General features: G+C 34.0%; 1 protein-coding gene across 2 annotated transcripts in view; it reads left to right on the top strand.

Moving 5' to 3' along the window:
- The window catches only part of htt (huntingtin), a 152,649-nt gene that overhangs the window by 126,924 nt on the left and 7,658 nt on the right, over positions 1 to 18,067 (top strand). For both annotated transcript variants that reach the window (XM_075294654.1, XM_075294652.1), the window contains 2 exons: positions 8,997 to 9,210; positions 16,672 to 16,940. In XM_075294654.1, the coding sequence (XP_075150769.1) occupies positions 8,997 to 9,210; positions 16,672 to 16,940 (483 nt within the window). The remainder of the gene's footprint in view (positions 1 to 8,996; positions 9,211 to 16,671; positions 16,941 to 18,067) is intronic.

Genomic DNA, 18,067 nt, shown 5'->3' with positions numbered 1-18,067 from the left:
CCTGTGCAAAATTTCAACCAAATCGGAGTTAAAAATTGGCCTCTTTGGGCAAATGAGTGTAAATCGGGCGAAAGCTATATAGGAGAGCTATATCTAAATCTGAACCGATTTGGCTGGTATTTTGCAAGTTTTTCGAGACCCATAAATATTCGGATGTACGGAATTTAAGGAAGATCGGTTGATATACACGCCAATTATGACCAGATCGGCGAAAAATATATATGGCAGCTATATCTAAATCTGAACCGATTTTTTCCAAAATCAATAGGGATCGTCTTTGAGCCGAAACAGGACCCTATACCAAATTTTAGGACAATCGGACTAAAACTGCGAGCTGTACTTTGCACACAAAAATACATCAACAGACAGACAGACAGACAGACAGACAGACAGACGGACAGACAGACGGACAGACAGACAGACGGACATCGCTAAATCGACTCAGAATTTAATTCTAAGCCGATCCGTATACTAAAAGGTTGGTCTATGATTACTCCTTCTTGGCGTTACATACAAATGCACAAACTTATTATACCCTGTACCACAGTAGTGGTGAAGGGTATAAAAATCATGTTTTACAGTGACCCTTTTCCGCCGGAAAAGTACAAACTTATTACACTAGCCATCAGTCGTTTTGTTATTTGGTTCTAGCATAATTTTTCTCATTGATTTTGACCTACTAAACACGAAAATGAGTTTTAAAAATTTTTCTGTCGATTGGTTTTCGAGATATACATTTTTTAACTTTTTTTTTACATTTTTGGAGGTACACTTACAATTTTGAGCATATCTTTCGTCTTCTTTGACCTACTACTACTCAAATTAAAGAATTTTGAGCCGTCTACAACTCATTCTCAGAAAATTTTCAAATCGGTAAACATCAAAACGTTGGCGGCTTAAAAAGGTTAAAAAACGGCGTTTTTTTAGTAAAAATGTGGCAGAAAAACCATATAATTTGAAAATTTTCTGAGAATGAGTTGTAGACGGCTCAATTTTCTTTAATTTGAGTAGTAGTAGGATCAAATAGGTCAAAGCAGACGAAAGATATGCTCAAAATTGTAAGTGTACCTCCAAAAATTTAAAAAAAAGTTCAAAATTTTGTATCTCGAAAACCAATCGACAGAAAAATTTTTAAAACTCATTTTCGTGTTTAGTAGGTCAAAATCAATGGGAAAAAGTATGCTAGAAACAAATAACAGAGAAAATTTTGTTATTTGTGACCTAGTGTTACAGATCCAATTATACACGATTGTTCGTCATCTTAATACCTTTCATTTAAGTACCAACAACGATAAAATCGGACATTTCTAACTCGAGATATAATTTGTTTAGTGGAAAAAGAGCGAAATACTAAAAATAACGGGATATCTCAAAAACTGTTCCATAAAAATTATTTTTTTTGTAATTCAGCAGATTAAAATACATCAAAAAGTCACGTCTCATCAAATGTACATGAAAAAAACTTTATTTTGTAAACTAGTGTAATTTTTTGCGTACGTTAGTTAAATGAACTAAAAAACTGGAAAAAGTTATACACAGATATACTTTATTCGTACGTCTCACACAATAGTTCATTATTTCTTTAAATTTGTAAATTTTACTACGAATGCGCCCATCTTGAACTTTGTATGACACTAAAGACATTTTTGCAATTTTGAATTCCAATTTTTTCCTTCAAACTACAAAATTTTCTTTGACAAATAAAAACAAATAATTATGTTTAATAAATTTTCTTGAATTTGTCGAAAAATGTATACTAATTTTTACGACATCGGCGTGATGCCAGAGTTTGTATTTAGTACTGTTTGGTTAAAAATTTCTAAAAATAATCAAAATTTTCTAAAATTAACCAAATTATTTCTTCCTGGTGGGAATTGCACCTTCCCTCACATTTTTCAGACTTCCACCAGGTTTATTTAATCCTTAGCACCTTTATCTGTAATACAATCAATGTAGAAGAAATAATTCGATTTTATAATTTTTTAAAATTTACCTTTCTTATGATCGGAGAATCGAACCGTGGATCACACAGTTTGTAAGCCAACACACTATCCACTGGGCTACATAGCTGTTGTTGTCACCAACAGACAATTATCACCCATTATCGCATATAGTCAAGCAATTATAGAGCATAGTTTTGGGCGTCCATTAGTCGGTATAAAGAATCTTTATTATTATTATAGTTGGCATTATATACTACTATATTAAATTTAAATTTTTGTTTTAATTTTTAAATTAAAGTTTTACTATGATACTTCAACATGTGTCTTATAATAACTTAATATCAAAAAAAAAAATGGAGTGTGTTTTTGGAACAAAAATTATTTTATTTAATGCAAAAATAAACATTTTGTAACAAGAAATTTTGTTTTTTGGTAATAGGAGTTTGAAATCCACTTAGGTTTACATCAGATGTGGATTGATCAAGTTTTGCAAAGAGTACAATTTGACTTGACGATTCTTCAATCCGACAATTTAAAAATCTCCAATAGTCGATATGCCGATGACTTCACGTAAGATTCACTTGTACTCAAATCCTGACCGTATGCTACTGTCTATCATTCAGTTGTGGTAGCGGAGCCCCAATTTGTTCAGCAAAAAATATTCACCTTGTTATGTTGTTCGTTTCCAGTATGGGTCATGGAATGCAAATGCCTGCCACCATTTCCTACTTAGCTCAAAATTTCCTCCCTAATTCTGCAAGCTTGGTTCCTCGAATCATCTCAACTTAAGTTCTTATCCATTTCACGAAGCTTATAATTGCGCAGATATAACTGTCAAGTTAATTTACTTTGACAAACGTATATAAATTGTTTAACTGTGGCATATTAACCATAAGCCTCTAGAGAGAGGGCTTAGACCCCTCAAAAAAAAAAAAAAAATAGCCTCCCCTTAGAAAAAACCTACACACAAAAAGAAAAATTTTCTGATTCAATCACGAAATTAATTGATCCAATTAATTTTTTAAGTGGAATGTCTTCAATCACAGAAATGATAGTATCAATTAAAAAAATTAATTGACAGCCAATTAAAAAATTAATTGATACTATAAATTTGTGTGATTGATTTTTGTTTCAATTAAAAAATTTGTTGAATCAGTTAAATTTTTAATTGAATATTTTTTAAAACTCAATTAAGACTTTAATTGGAAAAATTTTCGTGAAAATTTTTTTCTGATTTTTCATTGTATATTGATACTGTAGTAAGATAGATAGGACTATAGCTTCCCCCTGACTAAATGTGTGTAGCTACGGCAATAATATTAACACATTTTCAGACTGGGTAGTATGGGGGAACGACCTAGGCATTTAACTAAACCCCAAGTAATCAGTTATAGTCTAAGGGTTGGGTTTTTGAAAGAATGTACGGTCTGCCACTATACCTAACCTAATCAAGTCTTCCTTCAATAATGTTTGTTTTCAAAATTTCGAACAAGTATTGAAAATCAACACGGTTTAACAAAACAATTACCATCGCAATCGTTCCGTATTAGGCAATATTCCTCTACCATCAACCTTGAATAGCTTCAATTACGTTGAAAAACCCGTGACTGCATCACGGCAAATAGCAAACTGGAACTTGCAATCCTTTTTATTACAGCATTGATTTCATTTTCTGTTGAGTTTTTTTTTTTTTTTTGTTTTCGTAGGAGTGGTCTCTCAGTTTCTTTTGGTTCGAAACAAATTTCTATGAGGGAACAAGTAATTTTGGTAGTCAAATAATCCAATGTAGCCATAATAATACCAGCATGCAGCAATACCAAAATATCACAGTCCTCCAACTAGCATTGACACACTATGTTTGTTTTTGGGTTTCTACGATTCCTGAAATTCATTCAATTGCAGGCAATGACAGTGTGGCAATGGTTATTTTTATTTTTATTGTTATTATCTTAATTTGTTTTATTTTTATTCCATTCGCTGGTTAGTATGTTAAGGTTCCACCTTCCTATTGCCCCAAATGCTTGGGTTGTTGCTTATGGTTGTGGCATCTATAGGTGGTGGTATTCCAATACTGGTTTGGCTTGCTCCGCTATAGCTGTTTACATGTGGTTTTGTTGGGTAAAGTCCAGGCGACAAAATACAAAAAATAATCAGTCCGTGACAGCGTCAACCACATCAAACCCATCCATTTGCCATCCCCAAATGACATCAAAAACGATGGCAAGGACATGCAGCACCAAATCGAAAATAAAAAGTAACATCCCAAAGATGTTTTGCATAGTTCATTCTCATACTACATATATTGTTTTTTTTTTTTTTTTTTTTTTTTTTTTGGTACATTTCGTCCTAACCAATTTCAATGGTTACGATTTTTAATGTACGGGACCAGTTTATTCACCAGAGTCAAAATGTATGTTAACCGAATTTTCTTCTTATATTCTAGTTTCGTCTGCAAACTGCCATTGGCTTTTATATTTTAAAGAAAAATTGTTCACAAAATATATAAAACTTCCATGAACTAAAATAAAGTTAAATTGGCTTTAGTGATAACAACGCAAAACAATCAATTATCAGTGGCCCTCAAACTTTTGTTTGCACGTTGTCTTCCAAGAAATCAGGAAGACCAACCGCTGATGACGGATCACTCTCACTCAACATCTCAAACAACTGCATTTTAAGTACTCAAAACATCGATTGTGTAGTCCTGACGTGACACCAAATTACCTTTGTTTATTTCCGTACAAAAAAAAAATCTTGGAAATTTGTCCAATTAAAGCCTTAATTGAGTTTTAAAAAATATTCAATAAAAAATTCAATTGATTCAACAATTTGTTTAGTGGAAACAAAAATCAATCGCAAAAATTAATAGTATCAATTACTTTTTCAATTGACTTTCAATTAATTTTTTAATTGATACTATCATTTCTGTGATTGAACACATTGGATTAATTAAATTCGTCATTGAAGACAAAAAATATTTGTTTGTGTGTACGTAAAAAAATAAAATGAGAGAGATCAACGTTTTTCGACTTCTAAAGAAGTGGTTGATGCGTTCAGAATGCATGTTTTGGAGTACACCCCAATCAGGGTGGCAAAAGTGCTTCGACAATTGGTTCATACGCATACAATGGTTTCTAATCTTTATACCCTGCGCCACACTGTGGAACAGGGTATTATAAGTTATTGCATATGTTTGCAACACCCAGAAGGAGACGAGATAGACACATGGTGTCTTTGGCAAAAATGCTCAGGGTGGGTTCCTGAGTCGATATAGCCATGTCCGTCTGTCGGTCCGTGAACACATTTTTGTAATCAAAGTCTAGGTCGCAGTTTTAGTCCAATCGACTTCAAATTTGGCACAAGTATGTGTTTTGGCTCAGAATAGACCCTAATGATTTTGGAGGAAATCGGTCCAGATTTAGATATAGCTCCCATATATATTTCGCCCGATATGGACTTATATGGCCCCAGAAGCCAGAGTTTTGGCCCAATTTGGTTGAAATTTTGCGCTAGGAGTACAATTAGTAATATAGTCATGTGTTCTAAATTTGATTGAAATCGGTTCTGATTTAGATATATCTCCCATATATAGCTTTCGCTCGATTTACACTAATATGACCACAGAGGCCAATTTTTAACTCCGATTTAGTTGAAATTTTGCACAGGGAGTAGAATTAGCATTATAGCTATGCGTGCCAAATTTGGTTGAAATCGGTTCAGATTTAGATATAGCTCCAATATATATGTTTTTCTGATTTCGACAAAAATGGTCAAAATACCAACATTTTCCTTGTAAAATCGCCACTGCTTAGTCGAAAAGTTGTAAAAATGACTCTAATTTTCCTAAACTTCTATATATCGAGCGATAAACCATAAATAAACTTTTGCGAAGTTTCCTTAAAATTGCTTAAGATTTAAATGTTTCCCATATTTATACCCTGCGCCACACTGTGGCGACTCTATATCCAGAGTCGATATAGCGATGTCCGTCTGTCCGCGAACACATTTTTGTAATCAAGTTTAAACGCAGCTTTAGTCCAATCGACTTCAAATTTGGCACAAATATGTGTTTTGGCTCAGAATAGATCCCTATTGATTTTAGAAGAAATCGGTTCAGATTAAGATATAGCTCCCATATATATCATTCGCCCGATGTGGACTAATACGGTCCCAGAAGTCAGAGTTTTACCCCAATTTGGTTGAAATTTTGCACAAGAAGAACAATTAGTACTATAGTCAAGTGTGAAATCGGTTCAGATTTAGATATAGCTCCCATATATATCTTTCGCCCGATATAGACTAATACGGTCCCAGAAGCCAGAGTTTTACCCCAATTTGGTTGAAATTTTGCACAGGGAGTAGAATTAGCATTGTTGCTATGCGTGCCAAATTTGGTTGAAATCGGTTCAGATTTGTATATAGCTCCCATATATAGCTTTCGGCCGATTTACACACATATGACCACAGAGGCCAATTTTTTGCTCCGATTTAGTTGAAATTTTGCACAGGGAGTAGAATTAGCATTGTAGCTATGCGTGCCAAATTCAGTTGAAATCGGTTCAGATTTAGATATATCTCCCATATATATCTTTCGCCCGATTTACACTCATATGACCACAGAGGCCAATTTTTAACTCCGATTTAGTTTAAATTTTGCACATGGAGTAGAATTAGCGTTGTAGCTATGCGTGCCCAGTGTGGTTGAAATCGGTTCAGATTTAGATATAGCTCCAATATATATGTTTTTCTGATTTCGACAAAAATGGTCAAAATACCAACATTTTCCTTGTAAAATCGCCACTGCTTAGACGAAAAGTTGTAAAAATGACTCTAATTTTCCTAAACTTCTATATATCGAGCGATAAACCATAAATAAACTTTTGCGAAGTTTCCTTAAAATTGCTTAAGATTTAAATGTTTCCCATATTTATACCCTGCGCCACACTGTGGCGACTCTATATCTAGAGTCGATATAGCGATGTCCGTCTGTCCGCGAACACATTTTTGTAATCAAGTTTAAACGCAGTTTTAGTCCAATCGACTTCAAATTTGGCACAAATATGTGTTTTGGCTCAGAATAGATCCCTATTGATTTTAGAAGAAATCGGTTCAGATTAAGATATAGCTCCCATATATATCATTCGCCCGATGTGGACTAATACGGTCCCAGAAGTCAGAGTTTTACCCCAATTTGGTTGAAATTTTGCACAAGAAGAACAATTAGTACTATAGTCAAGTGTGCCAAATTTTATTGAAATCGGTTCAGATTTAGATATAGCTCCCATATATATCTTTCGCCCGATATAGACTAATACGGTCCCAGAAGCCAGAGTTTTACCCCAATTTGGTTGAAATTTTGCACAGGGAGTCAAATTAGCATTGTTGCTATGCGTGCCATATATAGCTTTCGGCCGATTTACACACATATGACCACAGAGGCCAATTTTTTGCTCCGATTTAGTTGAAATTTTGCACAGGGAGTAGAATTAGCATTGTAGCTATGCGTGCCAAATTTAGTTGAAATCGGTTCAGATTTAGATATATCTCCCATATATAGCTTTCGCCCGATTTACACTCATATGACCACAGAGGCCAATTTTTTGCTCCGATTTAGTTGAAATTTTGCACATGGAGTAGAATTAGCGATGTAGCTATGCGTGCCCAATGTGGTTGAAATCGGTTCAGATTTAGATATAGCTCCCATATATATGTTTTTCCGATTTCGACAAAAATGGTCAAAATACCAACATTTTCCTTGTAAAATCGCCACTGCTTAGTCGAAAAGTTGTAAAAATTACTCTAATTTTCCTAAACTTCTAATACATATATATAGAGCGATAAATCATAAATAAACTTTTGCGAAGTTTCCTTTTGCTTCAGATTTAAATGTTTCCCAAATTTTTTTACTAACATTGTGTTCCACCCTAGTGTATTAGCCGACTTAAATTTTGAGTCTATAGATTTTGTAGAAGTCTATCAAATTCTGTCCAGATCGACTGATATTTAAATGTTTGTATTTGGGACAAAGCTTTATATATAGCCCTCAACACATTTGACGGATGTGATATGGTATCGAAAATTTAGATCTACAAAGTGGTGCAGGGTATAATATAGTCGGCCCCGCCCGACTTTAGATTTTCCTTACTTGTTTTTTACTAAAATTGTGTTCCACCCTAGTGCATTAGCCAACTTAAATTTTGAGTCTATAGATTTTGTAAAAGTCTATAAAATTCTGTCCAAATCGAGTGATATTTAAATGTATGTATTTGGGACAAACCTATATATATAGCACCCAACACATTTGGCGGATGTGATATGGTATCGAAAATTGCATTAGCCGACTTAAATTTTGAGTCTGTAGATTTTGTAGAAGTCTATCAAATTCTGTCCAGATCGAGTGATATTTAAATGTACGTATTTGGGACAAACCTTTATATATAGCCCCCAACACATTTGACGGATGTCGATTTAACGGCCAATTTTTATTTTAACGGATGTAATATGGTATCGAAAATTTAGATCTACAATGTGGTGCAGGCTATAATATAGTCGGCCCCGCCCGACTTTAGACTTTCCTTACTTAATTTCCTAAATTCGTAACCATTATATTTTCTGATCATGAACGCTGATTGTTGTTTTGAAAACAAATGGTGGCATTTTATCGTTGTCAGATTAAAACCACATGTGCGTTGATTCACTTTTGTGAACGGATCGTTTTGAAACATTCACGCCCTTCATGATTTTTGCTATGGGTGTCGGTACCAGTCCTGGCAATGGCAATTTTTACCAATTTCCCATGGGATATAAAACTGTGTCTTTAGTTTGTGGGTAAATATTTTATTTATAGTTAATTTTCAATGTTACTCTTTTTGGAGACTGGTGCAAAAATACCAATCTCAGTGTTTACATTTTTCCATTTACCAAAATTTTTATACCAAATGCCATTTTGTAAATTTCAAATGTCCTGTATTTTTGATTTTATTTCTATTGTTTGTTGGATATATACATATGGATTTTTTTTTACAAAATTTCATTCGTTTTGTTATTTTATAGGGTTTGGAGCGAATGATTGTTCTTGACAATAAAGTTAGCAACATCAGCAGCAATACGGCTGTGGCTGGCGGTAGTAGTGGTATCATGGGTGCAGACAGCCAAAACCGAATGCTGAGGCCCTCAATTGAAAAACTTGCTCTTGAGCTGGCCAAATTGGAAAACGAGAAATTTTCAATTCCCGCACTGAAATTACTTTTGTCGTGCATTTATGTGGGTAAGTGTAACAAAAATATTTCCATTTGCTTTGGAGTTGTTTTTATAGGAAATTGACAGGACAGACGGCCAGTTGGACTAGATTTTTCAGTGTGTTTGCATTTCCCCGATATACGTATGAATTTGGGAATTTATACATACACACACACACACACACACAAATTTTCGATTTTGTGGTCATGTATTGGTATTTCTACTCTTTTTGGGTTGATGGTTTTGGCATCTTTGGCTTTTTAAATAATTTTCAAATTCGATTTTTATTAACAATCTCTATTTCTATTGATTTGGGCATGCCAAGCTAGTTCACTAGTGATGATGATTGGTTTAGTTGGTACTGCTGATGGTGGGGCTGATAATGTAGGTTTTTTTTTACCATTCCCCTTTTTATTCAGATCATTGCTGTCAATGGCACTGTGATTCTATGATTCTGTGATACTGTTGCATGGCAACCATTGGAAGTGTAATTTTATTCCAATGTTTAGTTGTCTATACAACTCATCCTACAAAGGCTCATTCATTTCCCCTCTGAATTTCCTCACACATTGTTTTGTTGTACACACATACACACACACACTTACACAACAAAAAAAATCTGTTTTCATTTTCATGAATGTCAAACGAAGTAAAGCAACACACAAAAGAGCACAGCTATTTTCAGATCAAGGTCACACGTTTTGAATATTGAGAGCATTTCTATGACAGCGGAAAGAGTAGCAGTACCAGCATAGTAATTGTGCTTCGTCCTAGACGAGGTAAATGCCATTTAAAGGATTTAATGAAGTGTAGTTATTTCTTTGCAGTTTTATTTGAGGCAATAAAATTGAAAAAGTTTTTAATTTTATTTGCTTTGCTGTGAAATTGCCAACAAAAGTTAAAATAGCAACTTTTGAATTCCTTGCAAATAATTTATACACATTTCTTTTGTTATATTAAATTCAAACGAGAATAGGGGAGAAGAAGAATATAGTAAACAGGCGCATTGTAATACAATGGTGTAGTGGTCTAACGTACTCTCCCACCACCATGGCGTTTGTATAGAAAATAATTGAAATTTACTTTAAGTCTTCTCTAAAAATCCATACGCTCAAAAATGTCTTCCACTGATAAAAATATTTACGTGATATTAAAGATTACGCAACCTAAATTTTAGGATGCAAAATTTACAAAATATTAATGACAAATTTCTTTAAAATAATGAAATTTTAATTAAAATAAATTTTATAATCTTTGCTTCAAAAATTTTCTTAATTAAATTTAGGACACAAATTTTGTAAATTTGCGTTCCCCCGTTAAAGTCGCATGTCTTTGAACTAAGGCTAATTTTCCTTAAAGTAAAGAAAAACATTTTTGATTTAATGAAATTGTCCTTCCATTAACTGAAATATTAAAACTTTCGATTTAAGATAAAAACGCTTCAAATATAGGCTTATTTTGAGGATTTAGCGTCTTTGGTTTAAAGTTTTTTTTTGGAATTAAAAAAACATTTTTTATTTTGAAGTATCCCAATAAACACAAACGTTTGAAAAATGCTAAATTTCAACAAATTTTCAAACATTTTTTCAAAGGATTAGGGTAATATTCAAGTTGAGAAATTGTTGAGAAAATCGCGTTCTCAACAAAAAACAGACATTACCCTCAACAGTGAAATTCAACACATTAGCAATAATATCTCAAGTGTTATCCTCAAACTGAAATGCTTCGCTACTCAATAATTTGTCAAACAATTTTCGATGCGAGTCAAATTCAAAATTAACATCGTTGCAAATACTTTTCAACCTAAATTTGTATGAATGATATACCCACTTCAAATTGAAAGTCAAAGCCAAAATTCTATGAATTTTGTATAATTTATTCATTTTCATCAAAATAAAATATATAATACACTACATAATACACTACAATACCAATTGATAAATAATAATCTTATTAAACAATAAGAACAAAAAAACAAACAACAAAACTTTAAATATCTTAAACATTATTAGTAAACACTTTTGCATTGATAATTCGATTTCCTTCCTTTTGGTGTCGTAAAACAGCATTAAAATTTATTAACATGCGGGCAATTTGAAATTAGGAACGTACTGGACCGCGTGTTAGAATTGATTTCCAGCACAGGGATTCACAAAATATCCATTTTAAATTGATAGTAGCATATGAATTAAACTGACGATGTGATGCACATTTTCATCCAGAAGTTGTTGATTTCAACAATTTGTTATTTTTAACAATTTTAATAGGTTGCACTTGTAATGTTTGTGGAAACTTTTTCTTGTCGATAAGCCACTCATTTTTCATTGGTCAGCTTCTTAATGTTTGCAAGAATGTAGCATCCAAAGATGTTAGTTTTCTGCAAAGAGATTTAAATTTAGTGACTTCTCTAAAGTGTTGATTAAATTTTTCATATTGACGTACCAATTATTATAAACTATTTGAAGCAGTTCCAGTTAATTGTCTACCATTTTTTCATTGGTCAGCTTTTTAATGTTTTCAAGTACGTAATTTTAGTTTTCTGCAAACAGATATACATTTAGTGACTTCCTTAAAGTTTTATTTCATTTTTTATTTTCACTTACCTATTTTTATAAACTATTTGGTTATTTGTCTAAAATTTTCCATTTTTTTATACCCACCACCATAAAATGGTGACGGGGTATAATAAGTTTGTCATTCCGTTTGTAACACATCGAAATATCGATTTCCGACTATATAAAGTATATATATTCTTGATCAGGGAGAAATTCTAAGACGATATAAGCATGTCCGTCTGTCCGTCTGTCTGTCTGTCTGTCTGTCTGTCTGTCTGTCTGTCTGTTGTAATCACGCTACAGCCTTCAATAACGGCGCTATCGTCCCCAAATTTGGCACAGATTAGTTTTTTGTTTGCAGGCAGGTCAAGTTCGAAGATGGGCTATATCGGTCCAAGTTTTGATATAGTCCCCATATAAATCGACCTCCCGATTTGGGGTCTTGGGCCTATAAAAACCGTATTTTTTATCAGATTTGCCTGAAATTGTAAATCCAGAGGTATTTTGGGACCATAAAGAGGTGTGTCGAAAATGGTCCGTATCGGTCCATGTTTTGATATAGCCCCCGTATAGACCGATCTCCCGATTCTGCTTCTTAGGCGTCTAGAAACAGTATTTTCTATCCGATTTGTCTGAAATTGAAAATCTAGAGGTATTTTAGGACCATAAGGAAGTGTGTCGAAAATGGTCCGTATCGGTCCATGTTTTGATATAGCCCCCATATAGACCGATCTCCCGATTTTGCTTCTTGGGCGTCTAGAAACTATATTTACCATCCGATTTGCCTGAAATTGGAAATCTAATGGTATTGTAGGACTATAAAGAGGTGTGTCGAAAATGGTCCGTATCGGTCCATGTTTTGGTATAGCCCCCATATAGACCGATCTCCCGATTTTGCTTCTTGCGCGTCTAGAAACAGTATTTTCTATCCGATTTGTATGAAATTGAAAATCTAGAGGTATTTTGGGACCATAAAGAGGTGAGTCGAAAATGGTCCGTATCGGTCCATGTTTTGATATAGCCTCTACATAAACCAACCTCCCGATTTGGAGTCTTGGGCATATAAAAACCGTAGTTTTTATCCAATTTGCCTGAAATTGGAAATATAGAGGTATTTGAGGACCATAAAAAAGTGTGCCGAAAATGGTGCCCATCGGTCCATGTTTTGGTATAGCCCCCATATAGACCGATATCCCGATTTTGCTTCTAGGGCTTCTAGAAACTATATTTACAATACGATTTGCCTGAAATTGGAAATCTAGAGGTATTTGAGGACCATAAAAAGGTGTGCCGAAAATGGTGCTCATCGGTCCATGTTTTGATATAGGCCCCATAGAGACTGATCTCCCGATTTTGCTTCTTGGGCTTCTAGAAACTATATTTTCTATCCGATTTTCCTGAAATTGAAAATCTAGAGTTCTTTTGGGACCATAGAAAGGTGTGCCGAAAATGGTGCCCATCGGTCCATGTTTTGGTATAGCCCCCATATACACCGATCTCCCGGCTTTATTTCTTGGGCTTCTAGAATCCGTAGTTTTTATCCGATTTGCTGGAAATTAGTAATCTATAATGAAATTTTAGACAAACGAAATTTCCTTTTCTTATAAAGTATTTTCGTTTATTCAACTCTAAAATAGCAGGCGCACTGATCATGAAAATTGCTTCAAACTGAAAGTAAAATTTCCAGATTTTACTCATCGTATTTATTTAAATAATGGCGGAAAAAATCTACAGATTTAAGATTTCAAATCAAGGCGTAATTTAATCATATCCTCGATATGTTTATAATTTCTCTAAAATTCAAACAAAATTGGTAGAATCTTTAAAGTTTTTCTTCGGGAGCTGACTGCCTTGGGAGAAGATTTGTCATCAAACCCCCTACAATTCTATATAGTATCAAGTAACCCACTACGACGAAGAGTTTTCAAAGTAAACTATCATATTTATTTCATGGTGGTGGGTATTTAAAATTCGGCCCGGCCGAATTTACTGCTGTATATACTTGTTATTTCTTGCAATTGACCACTAACTTCGTTGCACAAATAAGTATTGAAAACCACATGGTTTTTTCGTTGCATTTTAGGGTAGTGTTTTGTCAAAGTTTTCTCATATTATCTTCAACCCCTTTTCAAAGATTTCGTCAACATTTTGGCAAATTGGAAGTAATTCGCAAACAATTTGAAGATGTATTGAATATGAGCTGTTTCAAGTCAAGTTGAATTTATGTTGATAATTATAGTTACCCTCAAACTGAAAAGTTGTTGCATTTGAAAAACGCTCATCCTGTGTTTATTGGGATCCGTTATAATTTTGATTTTTAAACTGGCATTTGTTTGTACGTAAGTACCTTTATTAATAAACCACGAAAAGAGAATGAACATTTGATAAATAAGATCTGTATTTAATTTTATTGGTCCTAGATTTAAAACCAGATAGGTCGCTAAAAAATTTCTTTATTTTAAAGAAACCGCATCTTTGGCTCGGAATCAATACCAAAATCCTTAAGTCCAAAATCTTTGGATCCAAGTAAACTTTTTTTTAGTGTGGTATTAGGTCCTTTAAAAAGTCCCTGACCTGATACACAGAAAGTTAAGCTTAGTTTTTTTCCAATCTTCAAAAGATGATTTCGTATCATGAGTTTATAAATAATGACATTTTGTTTATTGCGAAAATGAATGCAAAATATTGACAACATTTGAAATTTAGGCTGTGGTTAAATTTTTAAAGGATTTACAGAGTATTGCTTCCTAATTTCATCCTAAGTCGAATTCACTGGCTCCGAATCAATACCAAACTAATTAGAGTAAACATGTTTTTTCGGTTCAGATAAACTTTTTTTTGTGTGTATGCTATATTGTGACCGATCTCCCTATGTGACTTTTCGAATGGACCCCGCAATTGTTGTCCGATTTGTTTGATATTTCGAATGTAAAGGGTGGTTAAATTGTAAGGGCCGATGTTGAATGTGAACCACACCTAAACGCCAAGTTTTTTTCCGAATTTTATTTGACATTTCTCTATTTCAGACTTATTCAATTTGAACCATGGAGAGATACACAATCCAACAACGTGTTAAATGGTTCCAAGAAATGGCAACAGTGGATGATCAATTTTCGAAGAAAATCATCTTCAGTGATGAGGCACATTTTCACCTCAGTGGATTCGTCAATAAACAGAATTTCCGCATTTGGGCGAATGAGGATCCAAGAGTGATTTCGAAAAACCAATGGACCCACAAAGAGTGACTGTTTGGTGCGGTTTATGGGCGGGCGGCATCATCGGGCCGTATTTTTTCCAAAATGAGGCCGGTCAGGCAGTTACTGTGAATGGTGTTCGCTATCGTGAGATGATAACGAACTTTTTATGGCCTGAATTGGAAGATATGGATGTGGACGATATGTGCTTTCAGCAGGACGGTGCCACTTGCCACACAGCTAACAAAAAAATGGCTCTTTTGCGCAACAAATTCAGTGGTCGTGTTATCTCACGTAATGGCGATGTCAATTGGCCGCCAAGATCATGTGATTTGACACCGTTGGACTTTTTTCTTTGGGGTTATTGGAAAGAAAAAGTGTACGCCGATAAGCCAGCAAAAATTCAAGATCTAAAGGATGAGATAATTCGGCACATAGAACATCCATTATGCCTCAGCGTCATCGAAAATTTGGACCATCAGATGAAGGTGTGCCACCGAGGTCGCGACGCCCATTTGGCCGATATTTTGTTCCATACATAATTGAGTAATACCAATATATCATAATAAAATAAAAATACAATAATTTCCTAAATAGTTTGTGTTTTATTCAAAATCAACATCTGCCCTTGAAATTTTAACCACCCTTTACACCCAAAAAAAAGCATACTTGGATCCAAAGGTTTTGACCTTCCCTTAAGGATTTTGATATCGATTCCGAGCCAAAGATGCGTCTTCTTTAAAATAAATTAATTTTTTAGCGACCTATCTGGCTTTAAATCTAGGATCAAATAAATTAAAATTGGGATACATTTACCATTTATAGAATTTTCACTTTTTTTCGCGGTATAAAGCTATTCACGTATAAACAAATGCCAAATTATAACGGATACTTAAAATAAAAAATGCTTTCTTAATAAAAAAAAAAAACTTTAAACCAAAGATGCTAAACCCTCAAAATAAGTCTTAGCCTACATTTGAAGAATTTTTATCTTAAGTCTAAAGATTAAATAATTAAATTTTTATCTTAAGTCTAAAGTTTAAATATTTCCGTTAATTTAAGAACGATTTCTTTAAATCAAATATGTGTTTCTTTACTTTAGGCAAACTTCGCCTTAGTTGAATCTTGAGGTTTTTGGTGAAACATTTTTGGCAAGGTAAAAAAGTAAACAAATTATATCTTCAAATTTCATTTTCATCTTCAAAATTCATTTTTTAAGGACATGAAATCTTTGGTCTCACGACAATATTTTTTTCAGTGTATGCGCAGTTTAAGTTGAAAATAGTTCCAGCTTTTAACTAAAAAGCGAAGGAGTTGGAACTATTTCGGGGGTTTCACTATAGGTTCCATCATGGCAGGGGCCATGGCTAGTGAAGATAAAACAGATCTAAGTTTTTTTTTTGAACTTTTGTTTCCTCCCGAAAATATTCTTTTGGCCTTTCTCTCGCGCAACACTCTGTAAAAAATGAGCTACGCTCAATCTCTAGTTTTTATGGTAGAATTTTAAAAACTTTCCACTTTACTATTCCACGTATACCGCTCCAGTATATTGCCATTGGCAATCGCTTAACTAGAAATTTCTATTGCCATGCATACTGAAAAGCAAAAAATGAAAAAAAAGAACCTCTAATTATTGAATTTTTCCAATATCTTTAAACATGATATAAAATCTCATTTAACTTCCTTCTAATCGATAGTGATTTCATAACACCTACATCTTGTTATTCGTATTCGTTGCAGGTTCTTCAAAGCAATTGGAAAATACGGAACTAAGCAATGGCATTGTGCAGGATGACCCCGAGATAATTGCCCAGCAAACGGATAAGGTTGATATTTTGCTGCAATGCATTAAAACGGCCAACGAAGAAGCGGCTTGGATTTATGGCCAGGTGTTGTGCCAAATGATACGTGATTTAGTGCCGCCCAAAGAAATATTGACGAAGGTCATAAAGGAGTTCTTGGCCATAAATCAACCACACAGCGATGTTATTGCAATGATTGTGTTCCAGGTAAGGACCTACCTACTTAAACATATTTACAAGTTTTACGAGTGTATGTACGAGTGAATTATACGCCAGCGACCTACTATTAGTATTCGATCTCCCACATACATAACTCTTGGAGTTGTAACTGTATGTAGCGATGGTGCCACATATTGAGCAAGTAGTACTCTACAATGTCGCATATGTGTGTGTGTGATTTTTGGAAAGGTGACCCAGGTTTATTGAGTTCACGAAATCATGCTCTTCTATTTTAAAAGTCATTTCGAATCAATGTACGATTTTAATTGAAATTCGATTTTTTCGAGTTTTTTAATTCTAAATAGTGGAGCCCTAAAGCTCTAAAATCGTTTGTAATAAGAGGTTGGCATTTTTGAAAGATCGCATGAGCCAAAGCCTGAACCAAATTCTGGTTTTGAGAAAGTTGTCGGCGACTTGACTCTGGTATTCGTTTGGGACAAAACAAAACATGGATCCATTGGTACATGCCGGAGACCACGGAACAATCTAATTAGCGGCAAACGTGAACCAGGAAATTCGATATTAATAGAAACTATTCCTATATTACTTAAATGAGGATATCATTGCACAGAACAAAAGTAAACTGTTTTATGGGAAGAATGGAAAAATCATTGGCGCCAAAATCATGACCATTTTAACCATACAGTAGTTCATTCTTGCAATTTATAACAACCGTACGACAATTTTCTTTTGCTTTAGTTCACATTGAACTTATGTGTACGGTCATTGAACTTTATACCCACGGGTAGTTGAAAAACTATTTGAGACAGACTTAAAACGAGGAAAATTTCATGAGGGTGTGGACAATTTCGTAATGGAAAATTATCATTTAGTTCATTAAATATTTGAGACATAACAGGTTGGCTGATAAGTCCCCGGTCTGGCACATAGATGGTGTCGCTAGTATTAAATGCATATTATTTTTATATAGTACCAACCTTCAAATGATTCGTGTCAAAATTTGACGTCTGTAAGTCAATTAGTTTATGAGATAGAGCGTCTTTTGTGAAGCAACTTTTGTTATTGTGAAAAAAATGAAAAAAAAGGAATTTCGTGTTTTGATAAATTACTGTTTTCTGAAGGGAAAAAATACGGTGGAAGCAAAAACTTGGCTT

Source organism: Haematobia irritans, chromosome 1, assembly GCF_050003625.1.
Source record: "Haematobia irritans isolate KBUSLIRL chromosome 1, ASM5000362v1, whole genome shotgun sequence".
NCBI lineage: Eukaryota > Metazoa > Arthropoda > Insecta > Diptera > Muscidae > Haematobia > Haematobia irritans.
Note: the sequence above shows the minus strand (reverse complement) of the source record. Positions and strands in the feature narration are given on the sequence as shown.